Source organism: Saimiri boliviensis, chromosome 7, assembly GCF_048565385.1.
Source record: "Saimiri boliviensis isolate mSaiBol1 chromosome 7, mSaiBol1.pri, whole genome shotgun sequence".
Taxonomy (NCBI): Eukaryota; Metazoa; Chordata; class Mammalia; order Primates; family Cebidae; genus Saimiri; species Saimiri boliviensis.
Window position 1 is genome coordinate 125005822 of NC_133455.1, and position 13838 is coordinate 125019659.

The 13838-nt window shown below is 48.7% G+C and overlaps 1 protein-coding gene across 1 annotated transcript in view; it reads left to right on the plus strand.

Annotated features, from left to right (window-relative positions):
• The first annotated feature begins 9897 nt into the window (after nucleotides 1-9897).
• Nucleotides 9898-13838, plus strand: part of NTF3 (neurotrophin 3) — a 63432-nt gene continuing 59491 nt past the window's right edge. Inside the window, exon 1 of the mRNA XM_003942177.4 lies at nucleotides 9898-10158. Coding sequence (XP_003942226.4) covers nucleotides 9913-10158 — 246 coding nt within the window. The 5' untranslated portion in view covers nucleotides 9898-9912. The remainder of the gene's footprint in view (nucleotides 10159-13838) is intronic.

The following is a 13838-nucleotide window of genomic DNA, read 5'->3' on the forward strand; positions in this document are numbered from 1 at the left end:
CATGTACCCCAAAACCTAAAACACAATAATATATATATATGTATTTTTAAAAATAGTTATATCAAAGAAACATTTCCTTAGAAAAATAGATCCTTCCCTTATCTTTAATACAAAGCAAAGATTTTTTAAAAAACAAGAAAGATAGGGAGAAAAAAGATTTTCTCATTTGGGAACCTTATAAGGTCATCTATAATAACATTACTGAAAAAGATATAGAGTTCATCTATTTAATCATGTTTCTTCAGAAAAGACCAACCTTATGTCTTCAGAAATAGGAAAGTAGCAATTACACTTTTAAAGCTGTCTTGTAACCTCAGCTGTGATTAAAATTCTTTCCTGGCTCCTACTAAAACCTTGCCTTCTGCATGTTAATTTTCCCTTGTGCGACCTGTAGTTCACAACAGGAACAATACGAAGGAAATAGTAAAATACGCTGAGATAAGAAAGAGAGGAAAGAAGAAATTGAAGAGAGGGATCGTAAGGAAATAAAACGCTTCCAGAAGGAAAGCCTATTTCTTGGGAGCCGTATGAACAGAGTATACAAACAGCGGCATCCTGGGTGTCAGGTGTGTGGGCTCCACACTCTTACTGATGAGTCTGCTTATCTGCGTGGCCTCTGGCAGGTGTGTTCATTTTCCTGGGTTGTAATGACTTCCTCTGTAAAGTGAGGGGCTTGATTAGGGGAATCTCAGTTACCTCCCAATGACTGCGTGTCATTTGTTCATTGAGTGCACCTGGCAGCTAGTCTCTGTTTTCCAACTTGAGATACGGGGTGTGGACCAATGTTCACACTGGGCACCTCCTTCCGGTTGTGACTTCATTCCCAACTTAACCGCAGACTCCCTGCTAACCGTGAGCAAAATACATTCGTTTTAGTTTATTACTTTCTTATGTCTAGAAGGCTATCTCTAACTTTCTTGTGTACCTCTTTTATTTGCTTTATTTTTAAGGTATCCATACAGTCGGTTAGGGGAGATAAATATGGGTGGAGTTGTTTCATTTGTAAAGTTATTCTTTCTACTCACTCCAAAGGAACTAATTTCTAGCTTTTGGGCTCACTGCTGAAAACTTCCGATGAACATTATTTTATGTAGTGGGAAAAGGAACAGTGGAATTTTCTCATCTTTGTTTGGAGGCAAAGAGGCAGATATGCTGGAGAAGTCAAATGCAAATCTGATGCCCGTGGATAGTATCTTGACAGCAGCTCCAGATTTTAAAATTAAATTCAAAGGCAGGTTTTAAACGCTGACTTGACTTTGGAGTCTGAGCTTTAGGTGACATTTAAGTTTATGTCTGTGTTAAAGGAAGATACATTTGCATGAGTAGACATTTGTGCCTGGATGGGATTCAAATGAAGCGTAGGTAACAGAATATCAATTGCTCATAATGTTCTAATCCAACATCCTGTCTTTTCTAAGCAGGCATTTACAGAGTTAATACTTACTAGAGAATCAAGGCTCAACTTTTTTCTTGTATATCTCGATATTGCAAACCCTGGTAGTTTTAATTAGTGGCCTTTTAATCTCTGGAATGAAGCCAATGGCCTGTTCCCTTGGACAAATTTCTTAACAACCTGGCACTGAGTGGCTTTGTCTAGCCTGCTTGTGGGAGCTCTTGTACCCCAGGCTGTCATAAAGAGTTACACAGGTTATGTCTGCACGAAGGAACCAGCTGAAGAGACAGGTGGGCACTGAAATCAGTTCTTCTTCCATATGCCAAATCAGTGTCCTGACGTGAGCTACATTCACCTAGAAAGGGCTTTTCCCCTAGCACACACAAAAGCCCACGGTTTCACCTGATCCTATCCTACCTTCAGTCTCCATTTCCTTCTTTGTCTCATGCCCTAGGACAACCTGGGGCCCAGGAGGGCTGGTTCTGTGGATATTGCAACCTTCCTACTGCAGGTCTTGACACTGGATTAAGTGACAAGAGACCTGGCTCATGTCTGAGCTCCTCTGTGTGATCTCAGGCAAGCTGCTGTCTCCTCCCATGACTCAGTTTCTTCATAGGTATAAAGAGGAAAATGTCACCTTATCAAAGTTAAGGTGGTGCAGAGGTAACAGACAGTTGGGGTTCAAGACTCTGTTTGCCACCCATTCATTACCTATGTATCCTTGCCCAAGTTATATAAACTCTTTATGCCTCAATTTTCTTAATCTGTAAAGTAAAGCTAATAATGGTACCTACCTATATCTCTTTAGTCCTTACCGAAAAGCCTACAAAGTAAGTGCCATTATTTCTTCCACTTGACATATTTAATAAATTGAAGCCTAGGAGGAGACAAGTGCCTAAGATCACACAGAGGAGCTCAGACAAGAACCAGGTTTCTGACTCTTAGTCTAGTGCCAAAACCAGTGCGTGTTTATATAGATAGATACAGATATGCTGGTATGGATAATACAGATATAGGTATAGCTATTGATATCCGTATGTGCACGTGTGTGTGCTGGTTAATATATATATGTGTATATGTATCTGTATGCACACACGTTTGCATGTGTGTGTATATGTACCTTTATATATGCATATACACACATAAGCACACATTGCTTAAAACAGTGCCTAGCCTATAATACTAAGATTATTAAGTACCTGATGCTTGGTAGGTGCTCAATAAATGCTACCTATTGTTATTATCTGTAGAGAAGGTTTCTACCTCTAACAATCCCTTCGGTGCTGGAAGTTTGTGGTTCAAACAGACTAGAGTCCAGTGTGGTCACCCTTGGCTTCTTCAGCATTATTTGCATTCTGAACTGGGGCCTGAGGACAGCCTGCTCTTAGGGCGCAGGCAGGAGCAGAACTGTTAGTGAATTGATTGTTAATATAGCAAAGCATCTGATGGGTTGGCTGCATGGGGCATGTCAGTCTGCATATGTTTGTGTGTGTTGGAGACAGTGGTATGCAAGCTTATTTGAACTGGAACTCATATTTTCTAGCCCTTCCAAGAACTCTTTCTAATGCTTCATGGGAACACTGGATAGAGGATCTTTAAGGTAAAAACACAGTGGCTAACTCCCTTTCTTCAGTTTTTCTGAACCGCTGAGCAGAGACAGGAATATTTTGAAGGAAATGTGGAGATTAGGATGAACCTTTTTTACGCCCGTTCCGCTTTGTACCTATCAGTGGAAGGTGAGGGCTGGTCTTGGGGGCAGGAAGATAAATGAAGTCACATTTGCAGGATCTCCCAGCCTTAGATTCTGAAGGCAGGTGTCTAGGAGGTGAGTACTCAAGGGAGATTTCATCACCTGTTGCTCTTAGGCAGGCGTCCCCAAACTATGGCCCACGGGCCACATGCGGCCCCCTGAGGCCATTTATCCGGCCCCCCACCACACTTCAGGAAGGGGCACCTCTTTCATTGTTGGTCAGTAAGAGGAGCACAGTATGTGGCGGTCCTCCAATGGTCTGAGGGACAGTGAACTGGCCCCCTGTGTAAAAAGTTTGGGGACGCCTGCTCTTAGGCATGGCTATGGCTAGCCTGGATGGGTCCGAATTAGGAGTAAGGAGACCAGGGTTCCCAACCTGCTTAGTCCCAATTCTTGGGAAGGCTGCACCTTGAGTCACTAGGCATTTACTTCCCAGACATTCCCTGCCCCTTACTACCAGTAAAAGTGGTAAATGGAGGGTGTGGCCAGAAGGCTCTTCTAATCCCTAATGCCACTCCAGGTCCCCTAACAGAGTTAAAGCCTAAAATGACTTCTATACCCAACGGAAGAAATTGTGTGATGGAGACAGTTCTAGCTTTCCAGTTGGTTTTCTAGCCGTGAACCTGTGTCCTGTGTCCTTTCTCCAGCAGGTCAGGGAAAGTGCAAAAAGCAGGCTTTACTCTACATTGGCTGCCCAGTGCTAACGGGTGGGAGCACATCAGCCGTGGGACTCGCTGGAAAACTCACCACATTTTGGATTATAGAGGTCACCCGGCTCTGTCTTGTAATCAGTTGAAGACTTCACTCACAGATGTCACTCTAGGGCTACTGTAAGTAGAAGAAATCAAATAATGCAAAATTTCTAACTGTATTCACATGAGTGTGTTCTTTGTTTTCTTATTTATATTCACAGTCATAAAAGAAAATGAGATTAAGTACCTTTACACACAGAAAAACCAAAGAACCAAAAAGTGTAGTTACTTCCCTGAGCTCACAAAACAGTGACAAGACTGGATCTCCTTTCCCCATCTCCCTGTCTCTAACCCAGGGATGATTCTCTGGATTGTATTGCCTGTCAGAATTTCTCTGTTCTTACAGTGTAAATTTCAGCCCTAAGCTCCACCTACAAGTTGCCATATATTCCAAAGCATTCAAGATGTTCTTTAGCATCCAGACCTTCCCCCAAATGAAGGAAGCCACAGTGAAAACACCACTGGGTTGAGGGGTTGCCAAACAAACCTCAATTCCCATAATTCAATTCTCAGGCCCCAGGTTTCTGCTAAGGCTAACAGATCCACTTCAAAGTTTCTTAGAGTCCACAGTGATCAAAACATCTGTATATTCTGAAACATGCAAATCAACCCTGTTTTTCACCCTCATCTCAACGTTTGGTGGAGGGCTCAAGAGTCAGCTGGCTGGTGAGTGGACACAGCTTAGCAGATGAATGGAAGAATTGAATTCCTCTCAAGATTTGTAGAATTTGATCTGAAATATGAAATGCCAGCGTATGTGATGACAGGGATAGCCTATCAGGTATTTTATTGTCCAAAGATGGAATTAATGGCAATGCTGTATCTATGTCAGACCCAGGTAATAAAACTTTATGGGTTCCTCCCTGTGAAATATTTTGTTTATGTCACATGGGTCTCATCGAATGTTTTTTTCTCTTTTCTTCACTTCCCCTCCCCACCCTTTTCCCTGCCCTCTTTGTCTCCTGTGGCCTATTCCCTTTGGAAATGCATTAGTTACCTAGGAAACCTTAATGTCATTTTTTTATGAGTGGAGTTTGGTGCAGCATAAAGTTAATTTATAGGGTGGTTAGGAATTCATATCACAATTGGTGAAATAGGAGGCTTTATTATGATTTCTATATCCACCTGTGTGGTAGGAATACATACTTTCCCTCTATCATTACGGGTAATTTCTTGAAACATAATTATGAATATGTATGCCATGTCACAAAATGAGTTGATTCACTGTTGTTCAATGCAATTCATTATATAGTTCAATGTAAGCCCTTGAACATAATTAGCAATAGCAACAAACCAATAATATACCCAGGCAATCTGTTAAGAGTTGAAGGATATGGTGGAATTTCCTTTTAAATGATGAGGTGGTTCTGGGTGAGAGGCAGAGAATGAATAAGACGACACTTTGAAATTCTTCAATTCTGTCTTTCATGCACGTTGAGGTCCACGTTAGGAAGCTATATAAATTCTAAATATGTCCACTACTTCGTTCTGCTAATTTCTTGCTATATTTGTCCAAGGGGAAAATATACATCCATAAAATTATATTAATGAAATGTGTATGGGTGGCACACAAATAATAGTACACAGGCCATTCAGAGCCAAGCTTCTTTCTAAAGACAGTCATTCCCCTAGTGGTGTGACGGTGTTTTCAGGGTAAGGACTATCAGATTGGGATTGGTACAAACATTGTGCCAGGCACCGTGCTGAGTGTTTTAAATTCATTAGTTCCTTTGGTCTTCATATTAGTTCTATGAGATTGGTGTTTTCACCAACTCAAGATGGTTCTGAGAAGTTAAGAAACCTGTCCAACAACACATGGACACCGGGTGGAGTAGGCAGAGGGGAAACTGCTTTTCTCAGACACCAAAATCTACTCTGGCAGTGAATTCTAGGTCCTGGTCTGTTACTGTGTTTTTCTTTTACGTGATTCCGAGTTTCCTTAGTTATTAAATGTGGAATGAGGATGTAGGATGATAGGAGTTGATCTCCGATGTCTGTGTTCTGTTTAGAGTACTGGTCCTTGGAGCAAAGCTGTGCTTTCTTAAGATGACAGAAATTTGGGGGAAGACCCGGGCTTGCTGAATACATATAAACAAGCCACTCCGTTTCTGTGGACAACTGGATCCAATTTGAAAGAAAAGAATAAGGTCTCACAGATGACTCCAAGGCATCTGAGAAGAATTGCTACGTGGCTTGACAGCCTGTGTAGCTGTTGGTTAATAATGCTGTTGCCAGTAGATGTATAGTAATGGGTGGGCAGCCAGAAATCTTTCAAGTGCAGAGGCGCCAAGGTAGCATGAAGACGCCTTTCCTGACCCTTAAGCTCCAGTCCCTGAGCAAACACCTTTCGCATTCACTTTTATTGTTTGAAAAACGGAGACTTCCAGACTCCAGTCAGCTCTAGCAGCTGTCTGGGTGGATGGGGGTGGGCAGGACCTCCCCACAGCGCCCTCCAGCAGCAGAAGATGCAACTTGCAAATGCTTTAGGATCAGTGAAAAATGTGGCATTTATCAAAAGAGAGAGAAAGAAAAGCAATGGAAGAGGACAAGCATTCAAGGCTAGCTACCCGATCATGGCGGGGAACATCCAAGCTTGTCTTTGACACGGACAGGGTCCTAGGAGGCCATTCGGTCCAATTCTCTCATTTCCTGGGTCAACATGTCACAATGAATTAACCACATACTGCCACTGCACAGGGCCCCCTCCCTCACCACATGCCGAGCCCCCACCACAGCGCACAGTCCACTGAGCTCACACAGAGGACAGAAGCGCTGTTTTTCATGAGGTAAAGGCAAAATTCAATCCCACGTTCCTGTTTCTGTTCAGTGTTCCAACCACAGAGTGGTGCTATTGCAAAAGATAAGGGTAACCAGAAGGCATGCTCTGGAAATTTGCTTTAGGAAAGAGTTTTAAAGGGGGTTTTCAAAAACAAGATCTGGTTCCTGCTCTCAGAAATCACTTTCAGGAGTCAGGGACTTAGGCTCAGAGACAGCAGGGAGAAAAGAAAGTTCAGCAACCTAAAAATATAGTCGACAGATGGACAGCCAAAGTCATGGCCACGAAGTCAACTTGGAGAGGGGCAATTGCCTAGTGAATCCTAAAAGATCTCATCCTGGATGCTTCCTTAACCAGGGCTGTCTATGCGGCACGAGCTCACAGCCTAGCCAGCTAACTTTCCAGTCCTGATCTTTGCTTTTGCTATCCATACTACTACGGTCTTTCTATAGCAAAGAAAAATCTCTATTTAGAAACACGGATTTACTTAGAAGTCACAATATTCTGCAGCTTAAAAATGGCCCTACATTGTATATAATAATCTTTTTATTCTATCTTTTCAAAAATACACCTTTCTAATTCTTTTTTTCTGCCCACCCTGTTCATTTAGCACCTTGCCACTCTCTTGGAAGCCACTACAGAGACCTGGGGGGTGGTGTCACTCCCTAGTCCTCGGAGGCAAGACATCTTCAGGTCTGAAGTCTAAAGGAAAACAGTAAAGGAAAAGGCAGTTGGCGGCGCTCAAGGGAGATTGTGTGAAAGACGCCCAGAAAAGGGCTAAGGCTCTCCCTTTGGGAAACCAATCGTCTGAGGAAAAGTGCATTTTTCACCCTCTGCTCCGTCGGGGTCTCTCCCTCTTCCTCTCTCCTTCCTTCCGTCCCTCCTCCCCTCTCCCCACAAAGACACAGCACATATTTGGCAAGATTAAGGTGTCACCTCTCATATTACAAGGCCTGTTGATTGCAAGCAAAGACGGACCCACCAGCTCAGGACAAAACCCCCTGGAGCTGGAAACAATACAAACTCTTCCTGGGATCCCCGAAAGTCTGGGCAAAGTGAGGCGGCCAGCCAGTGCAAGTCATCTGCAGAAGAAATCCAAGTCCTAAAGGCACTGCTTGCTGCCTTTTCTTCTTCTTCGTTTCTTCTGATTTTTCAAGTTTGTTTGCCCCCCTTCCCCTCCTCCCTCCAGACTGCCAGGGACCTGGGAGCTGCCTGCAGATCAGTCCGCACAAGTATTTAACCCCTTCCCTGCTGCAGCAGGAGCCAACCACCTCTTTCCTTGCAATCTTCAGGTTCCCGGAGGACCTGGAGCTTGAGAAAAGAACTCCACCAGTGGATCTGAAACTGGGGACTGAATCCCCTCCTTTGACCAGGGCGAGAAGCTGGAGGAGGGGGGCAAGTGCGGGAAGTGGGGGAGGGCAGGGAGGCGGGCCAGATGAGAGGGAGAAAAGCAGAACCCGACAGAGCACGCCCAATCCAAACCTTCATGGTGCTGAGTGTCGGGGTGGAGGGAACGAGTCGGCAGCCTCTTCTGGCCCTGAGGAAGACGTCGACATTTTGGCACGAGGGGAGACACTGAAGGAGGACCCTACCCTTGCGAGGAACCGCAGGAGGTGACGCCCCTGGGCCTCAGCGGGCGCTTCCGGCCGTTTTCGATGTGGCAACCCCCATCAGCCAGGATAATGATGAGGCAGGTACAATCTATCTAGTACGCAGCCCCCAGACTCCTCCTCCCTTCCCACCTCCCCATCAAACCCCCCAGCTTCTCCTTGCGGCCGGTTGGTCCTGAACCGGTGGGTGCAGTTCTGCTGTTTGACCAAAATTTCAAACAATTCCAAGGTATTTGGATTTTTTGAACCTGGGCCCTAACCGAAACATGGAGTGGCTTGCTTGTTAGACACCTCGAACGACAGGGAAGGGAGGAAACGGGATACTCGCTCCCCTCCCCACTCGCGCGTGAGTCAAAAGGTCCTGGCAGGAGATGATGTGAGGAGTGGCTGAAGTGGCCGGGAGGAAGGGATGAGGAGCTTGGATAGAAGGTCCACCAAGCAAGGGATCGGGCAGGGGGCAAGAGGGCAAAACTCCGCTCCAGGGGTCTCGATTTCTCGTTGATCCCTAAGTGCTATTCACCCCCCCCCCCCCCCCCCCCGCTTCTCTCGATGGCAAATGGGCGAAAGCAAGATGACTTAACTTGGTAAATTTAGAGAGAACGGCTCGGAGCAAGTGGGGTCTAACGGGCAGCTAAAATTATCTCCAAATAAGAGATGTTGCCCCCTCCCCCTATCCTTTCTTCCAATGAATCCACCGGTGGGGAAGTGAGCGTCATTACTTTCTGGGCGCCACGAAGAGGTTTGTTGCTCGCCTTTCCTGCTTCTCGCGCTGTCCCTGGGTGCAGACTGGTGGGTGCTGGGCGAGTGATTAACTGCAGGGCCCCATCCTAGTTTGGAAGGAAGGGGTTTAGAAGCTGGAGGCTGGGTGAAATGGGAGGCTGTGATCCATCCCCTTCTCCCTTCCACACTCCAGCTCCCGCAAACAAGAGCGCGCGCACACACAGCCCCTCCCTAGTCCCTCGGACCACCCGCCCCCACACCCTCTACCTTGACCTCCCTTGACCGCCGACACAGCGTCCTGGGCGCGGGTCCCCGGGAGCGGCGAGGTCGCCGGGGAGCGATTGTCCTAGGGCGTGTTCGTGTTGTGGGGTGAGGGGAGGAGTGGCGGGTGGGCTTGGTAGGGGGTGGGGAGAGATCAAGAGCTGGAAGGGTCTAAGGTTTGGAGGAGGAGTTTACGCCTCAGACCTGATCCGCCAGAGAAAAGGGGCAGGAAAAGGTCCTAACGCCTTGTAAAGGAAAAAAGATCAAAAAGAAAAATTTCAAGAAAAAGAACAACTAAGAAAGGCTAAAGACACTAACATGTAACCTGTTAGGGTAAATTTAATGTTTCGTTTTTTTCCTGGATCTCTAAAAAAGAACTCAAGGGTGGGGGTTACTGAAGAATACTACTGATCTGGAAGTTTTTGTGGCTGTTGCTGTTTTGTTTTGTTTTGTTTTGTTTTTCAAGAGGGACTAGGAGAAATGACCCCTTCCCCGCCACGGGTCCCGAAGTGAGGTCCGAGGGGCTCTGGGGCACCGGCGTGCGCGGCGCGGAGCGGGCCGGGCGGGGGCGGGCGGCGCGGCGCGGAAGGGGTTAAGGCGCTGAGCGCGGAGCCATCTGGCCGGGTTGGCTGGTTATAACCGCGCAGATTATGTTCACGGGACTCAGAGTTGAAGCTCGTCTCCCTACCGAACAGCTCCGCGCACCGCCCCGCGACACAGCCCGGCGCAACTACTTTCTTCTCTCTCCTTTCTTTCTGCCTCCCCGTTTTCCCCTGCTGGGTAGTGGCTGCGGCGGGGTGGGGGAGACTCTGAATGACCGAGCTCGCGTCCACCTCTCTCTTCATGTCGACGTCCCTGGAAACGGTCACACGGATGCCATGGTTACTTTTGCCACGGTAAGGGGTGCGGCGGGACGTTGGGTGAACAGGTCTGGGGATGGGGGGCCATGTGGGGAGCGATTTTCCAGTGGACCGGCGCGGGCGCCCCAACTCCGCACCCCGCCCCACCCCCATCGCGCCGCGCTCACTTACTTTCCCGGGCTTGTGCCTTCCCCAAAGTTTGCGCTGGTATCTGCCCAGGCCGAGGCACAACCGCAGCCACCCCCTACACACACAGACACACACACACATGCACACACACACACGCAAACACACACGCGCGCACGCACACACACTCGGACACTTCTCCACCTCTTCTACTCCCCTCTTGTCCCTCCGCTCCCCTAGAAGCCTCCCTCAGTCTGGGAAAGCGATCAGGTTTAAGGGACCTGGATTGGAAAGGGTGGGGAGAGGCGAGGGGAAAGGGGGACGGCAGAAAGGCAGGAAAGAGACGCAACAGACTCAACCATCCACCACCCCAACCAACCCGTCAGCTTCTCGGAGAAAGCTCCCCGGGCATCCTATAACAAAAGTGGGCGGCAGACAGGAACCCCGGGCGGGGAGGTGCGGCCGCAGCTCCCCTGCACACGCCCTGCACCCTGCGGGCCACTGCGCCTGATTCTCAGCTCGCCCCTGCACCTCCGGGGCCGGAGCGTGAGCTGGGGGAGGGGACGCGCAGCTCAGGACCCGGAACGTCGCATTCATTCCAGTTTTGGGAGCTGGGACTCACCGCCCCATGCCGCATACCTGCGTCAGAGTCCCCCGAAAGGTTTCTTTCAGAAAAGACCTCGCGCCGCGGGCTCCTCTTGGCCGGCGCCCACCCGGTGGCCACCCCACCTTGGGCCTTTGCGCAGATGTTGGAGCTCCGTGGCATCCCGCACCTTTGGGACCCCTACAGGGAGCTGCGGCCACCGGGGCCCAGCCATCTCTGGGGATCTCCTCGCGGTTTCCTCGAGCCTGTTCTCTGACGTTCAGCTGTGGCGTGGGAGGCTGGGAAACCCGGGCACCCGCGCAGCCAGCCAGGTCGGAGTTTAAATGTCCCACGACGGACCGAACTGCCCCATTGCCCCAGAGCTTTACTCGGTGGTGGATGCTCCTGATGAAATTTGGGACGCTTGGGAGTTGAAGGTTAGGGAGACGAGGCGCGAAGGCCGAGGGGATGGGCTGGGGGAGTAGGATTCTGCTTGTTGCTGTCGGCTGAAGTCGGTGAGCGTCCAGGAGGCGCTGCTTCTTTGCGGGAGTTTGGCTGCTGTGTGCGTTCATTCGCTGTCTGCGCTTCCGATGCACTGCAATGAGACCCCTGCGTCGAACCGTGTGGGGGCTGTGGATCCTTTTTTCTGGAATCGAGGCTCGGGTGGGATTCCCGGTGGGGGAAACACCGAAAAGATAGTCTGGCGTTGGCCTCTGGCGGCGGGCAGCAGGTTCTGAGTCCGAAAGGAGGCCGCTCCCGGGAGCGCCGGGCTCAGAGCTAGAGAGCTCGGGAGACTGTGCGCCTGTGGACTTGTTTATGTGTGTGAAGAGGTGGGGGCGGGGGCCTGCTGAGAGGGGAGGGGAGCCTGGAAGGAGTGGGTGTTTGTCCTGGAGCCTGATGTTTGTAACTCATCTGAGTATGGAGTGTACTGAGGGAACCTGCTTTTTAATAAAGTGATGCCCGCTCCTACCCCGCAAAACAGCGAGAGCGAGGAAAACATGGAAGCGCTCTGTCCTAAACGTCAGGATGGGAGAAAGTTGTAACATAGAGGGGACTTTTCCAGCGGTCCTGTTTCCACAACACTCAGAAGTTCTCCAGCATACTCAGCCTGCCTCCCGCCTGCCCTCAATTCCTTCCTGACACGTCGCACAAAGAAAGCTGAGAGGTAGAATTTAGATAAAATCCAACCGCCTCTGATTTGGGGGCAAACACAGACTTGGGTATGACGTTGGGAGTTAACGGGGTTGGAAAATAAAGCAGGCTCTGTCCGGTAAACAGTGTTGAAGGAAGGTAGGAAGTCTGGGGTGTTTCCCCTAGGGAGTGTGTGGGATTTTGTGTTGGTGAGACTGGAGTGTAACCGGATTTAGAGGATTTGGTTGTGTGTCAATGGGATCTGCTTACCTATGGAGTGAGACTGTGACCATTGAGTGGTCAGGGAGGGATGGGGATGTTTTTCCAAGGTGCGCGTGTGCGTGTGTGTGTGTGTGTGTGTTTGTGTGCACGCGTGCTTGTAGGGGGAGGTGGCAAAAGAGCTGGAGTCTCATCCCTCTCTGATGCCTGGGAGGTGTGTGTTTCTGGGGAGTCTGTCGGATGGGCATCTGTGCGCTTAGCGGGAGACAAGAGCTTGCAGGAACATAGGTGTAGCTAATGCGAAATCTGTGCCTATGAAGGGTGTCAGAGCAGGAGGAGAGGTGCAGCCTGTTGAAGACAGATGGCTTGTGCATGCCTGCACAAACACATGGAGTGGGTGTGGTGTAGGCGGGTGACTGTGTGTGTGAGCGAAAGGTGGATGCATGTGGAAGGTTGGGCTCCTGAGGATTACCAAAGGGATGTGTGTGGGGGGCGGGGAAAGATTATCTGAGGAGCACAGGGTGTGAACTTTATGAGGGTGCACTGGGAAATTTGGCTGGAATGGCACTGGGACATGTGGGGGTAGAAAAGTGTGAGCTCAAATCCTGTTTATGGAAAGACAAAGCGTTTGTATGGAAGGACACCCACCGGGTAGGGATTGGTGTTTACCTCCCCTCTCCTTCCTCCCCAGAGAGGAGAGAATTGGAAGAGGCTTAGAATGAGGGATGTACATTTAAGGGGAAAAGTCCTTGTGCATTGACACTGGGTGAGAATGAGAAGGGATGTGTGCATAAGACTGAAGTAAGTGGAGGAATACACGATTCGTGCCTAGTGTCAGGAATGCATGTTGCATAATGTTTTGTAATGGGTTTCTTATGTAATGGGGGAATTCACTATCACCAGTTCATATTGATAATCAATTAAAGCTAATGGAGTGCCTACTGGATGCTCAGCCCATTGCTGGGTACTGGGACATGGCACACTGCCCTGGAAAAATTCCTTCTCCAGGCTCAGCTAAATACTGCAATTTTGCCAGAAATAGACCTCAATGCTTGTTGAGGTTTCTTCAAGGTCTATAATTCAGTTTCTAGAGATGTTTATGGATCTTAGGGGCCAAAGGGAAGCTGACTTGAAATATATCTCTGGTTTTGCAAAAAGGGGGGGCATAAAGATAAGGAAGATGTAGACTTTTGTGTGTTGGGAAGGGAGCTGGATGCTGTTGCTGTTTCTTGTAGGGGGTGTGGGCTGGAATTTGAGGGTGCTGCCCTTCAGGTCAGAATGTAGGTCCAGATCCCTTTGAGGATTGAGTTTTTGAGAGTGTGCAGGGCCTCCCTCATAGCTGGAATGAGACTTGATATGTGGAGCTGGAGAATGGTAAAGTCGTGATCAGGGAAGAGATGGATTGAGAGTGTTTGTCCATCTTCGATGTTTTCTGGGCTGAGTGTAAAGCTAACCTGAGTGTGTGTGTGTGCGTGTGTGGGCATGCCCACTTTGGCCTGGACTCATGTAACTGGGAGAAAACTAGCCAGGAGGATAGGACGGGTGGACATTCCGGCTCTTGTGAAGGGGGTGCCACTACGTGCCACACAGGAATTCTGTGTATCTGAGGAAGGATAAAAATGGTCTTGGATACTCGGATGTGCATCTTCAGTGAAAA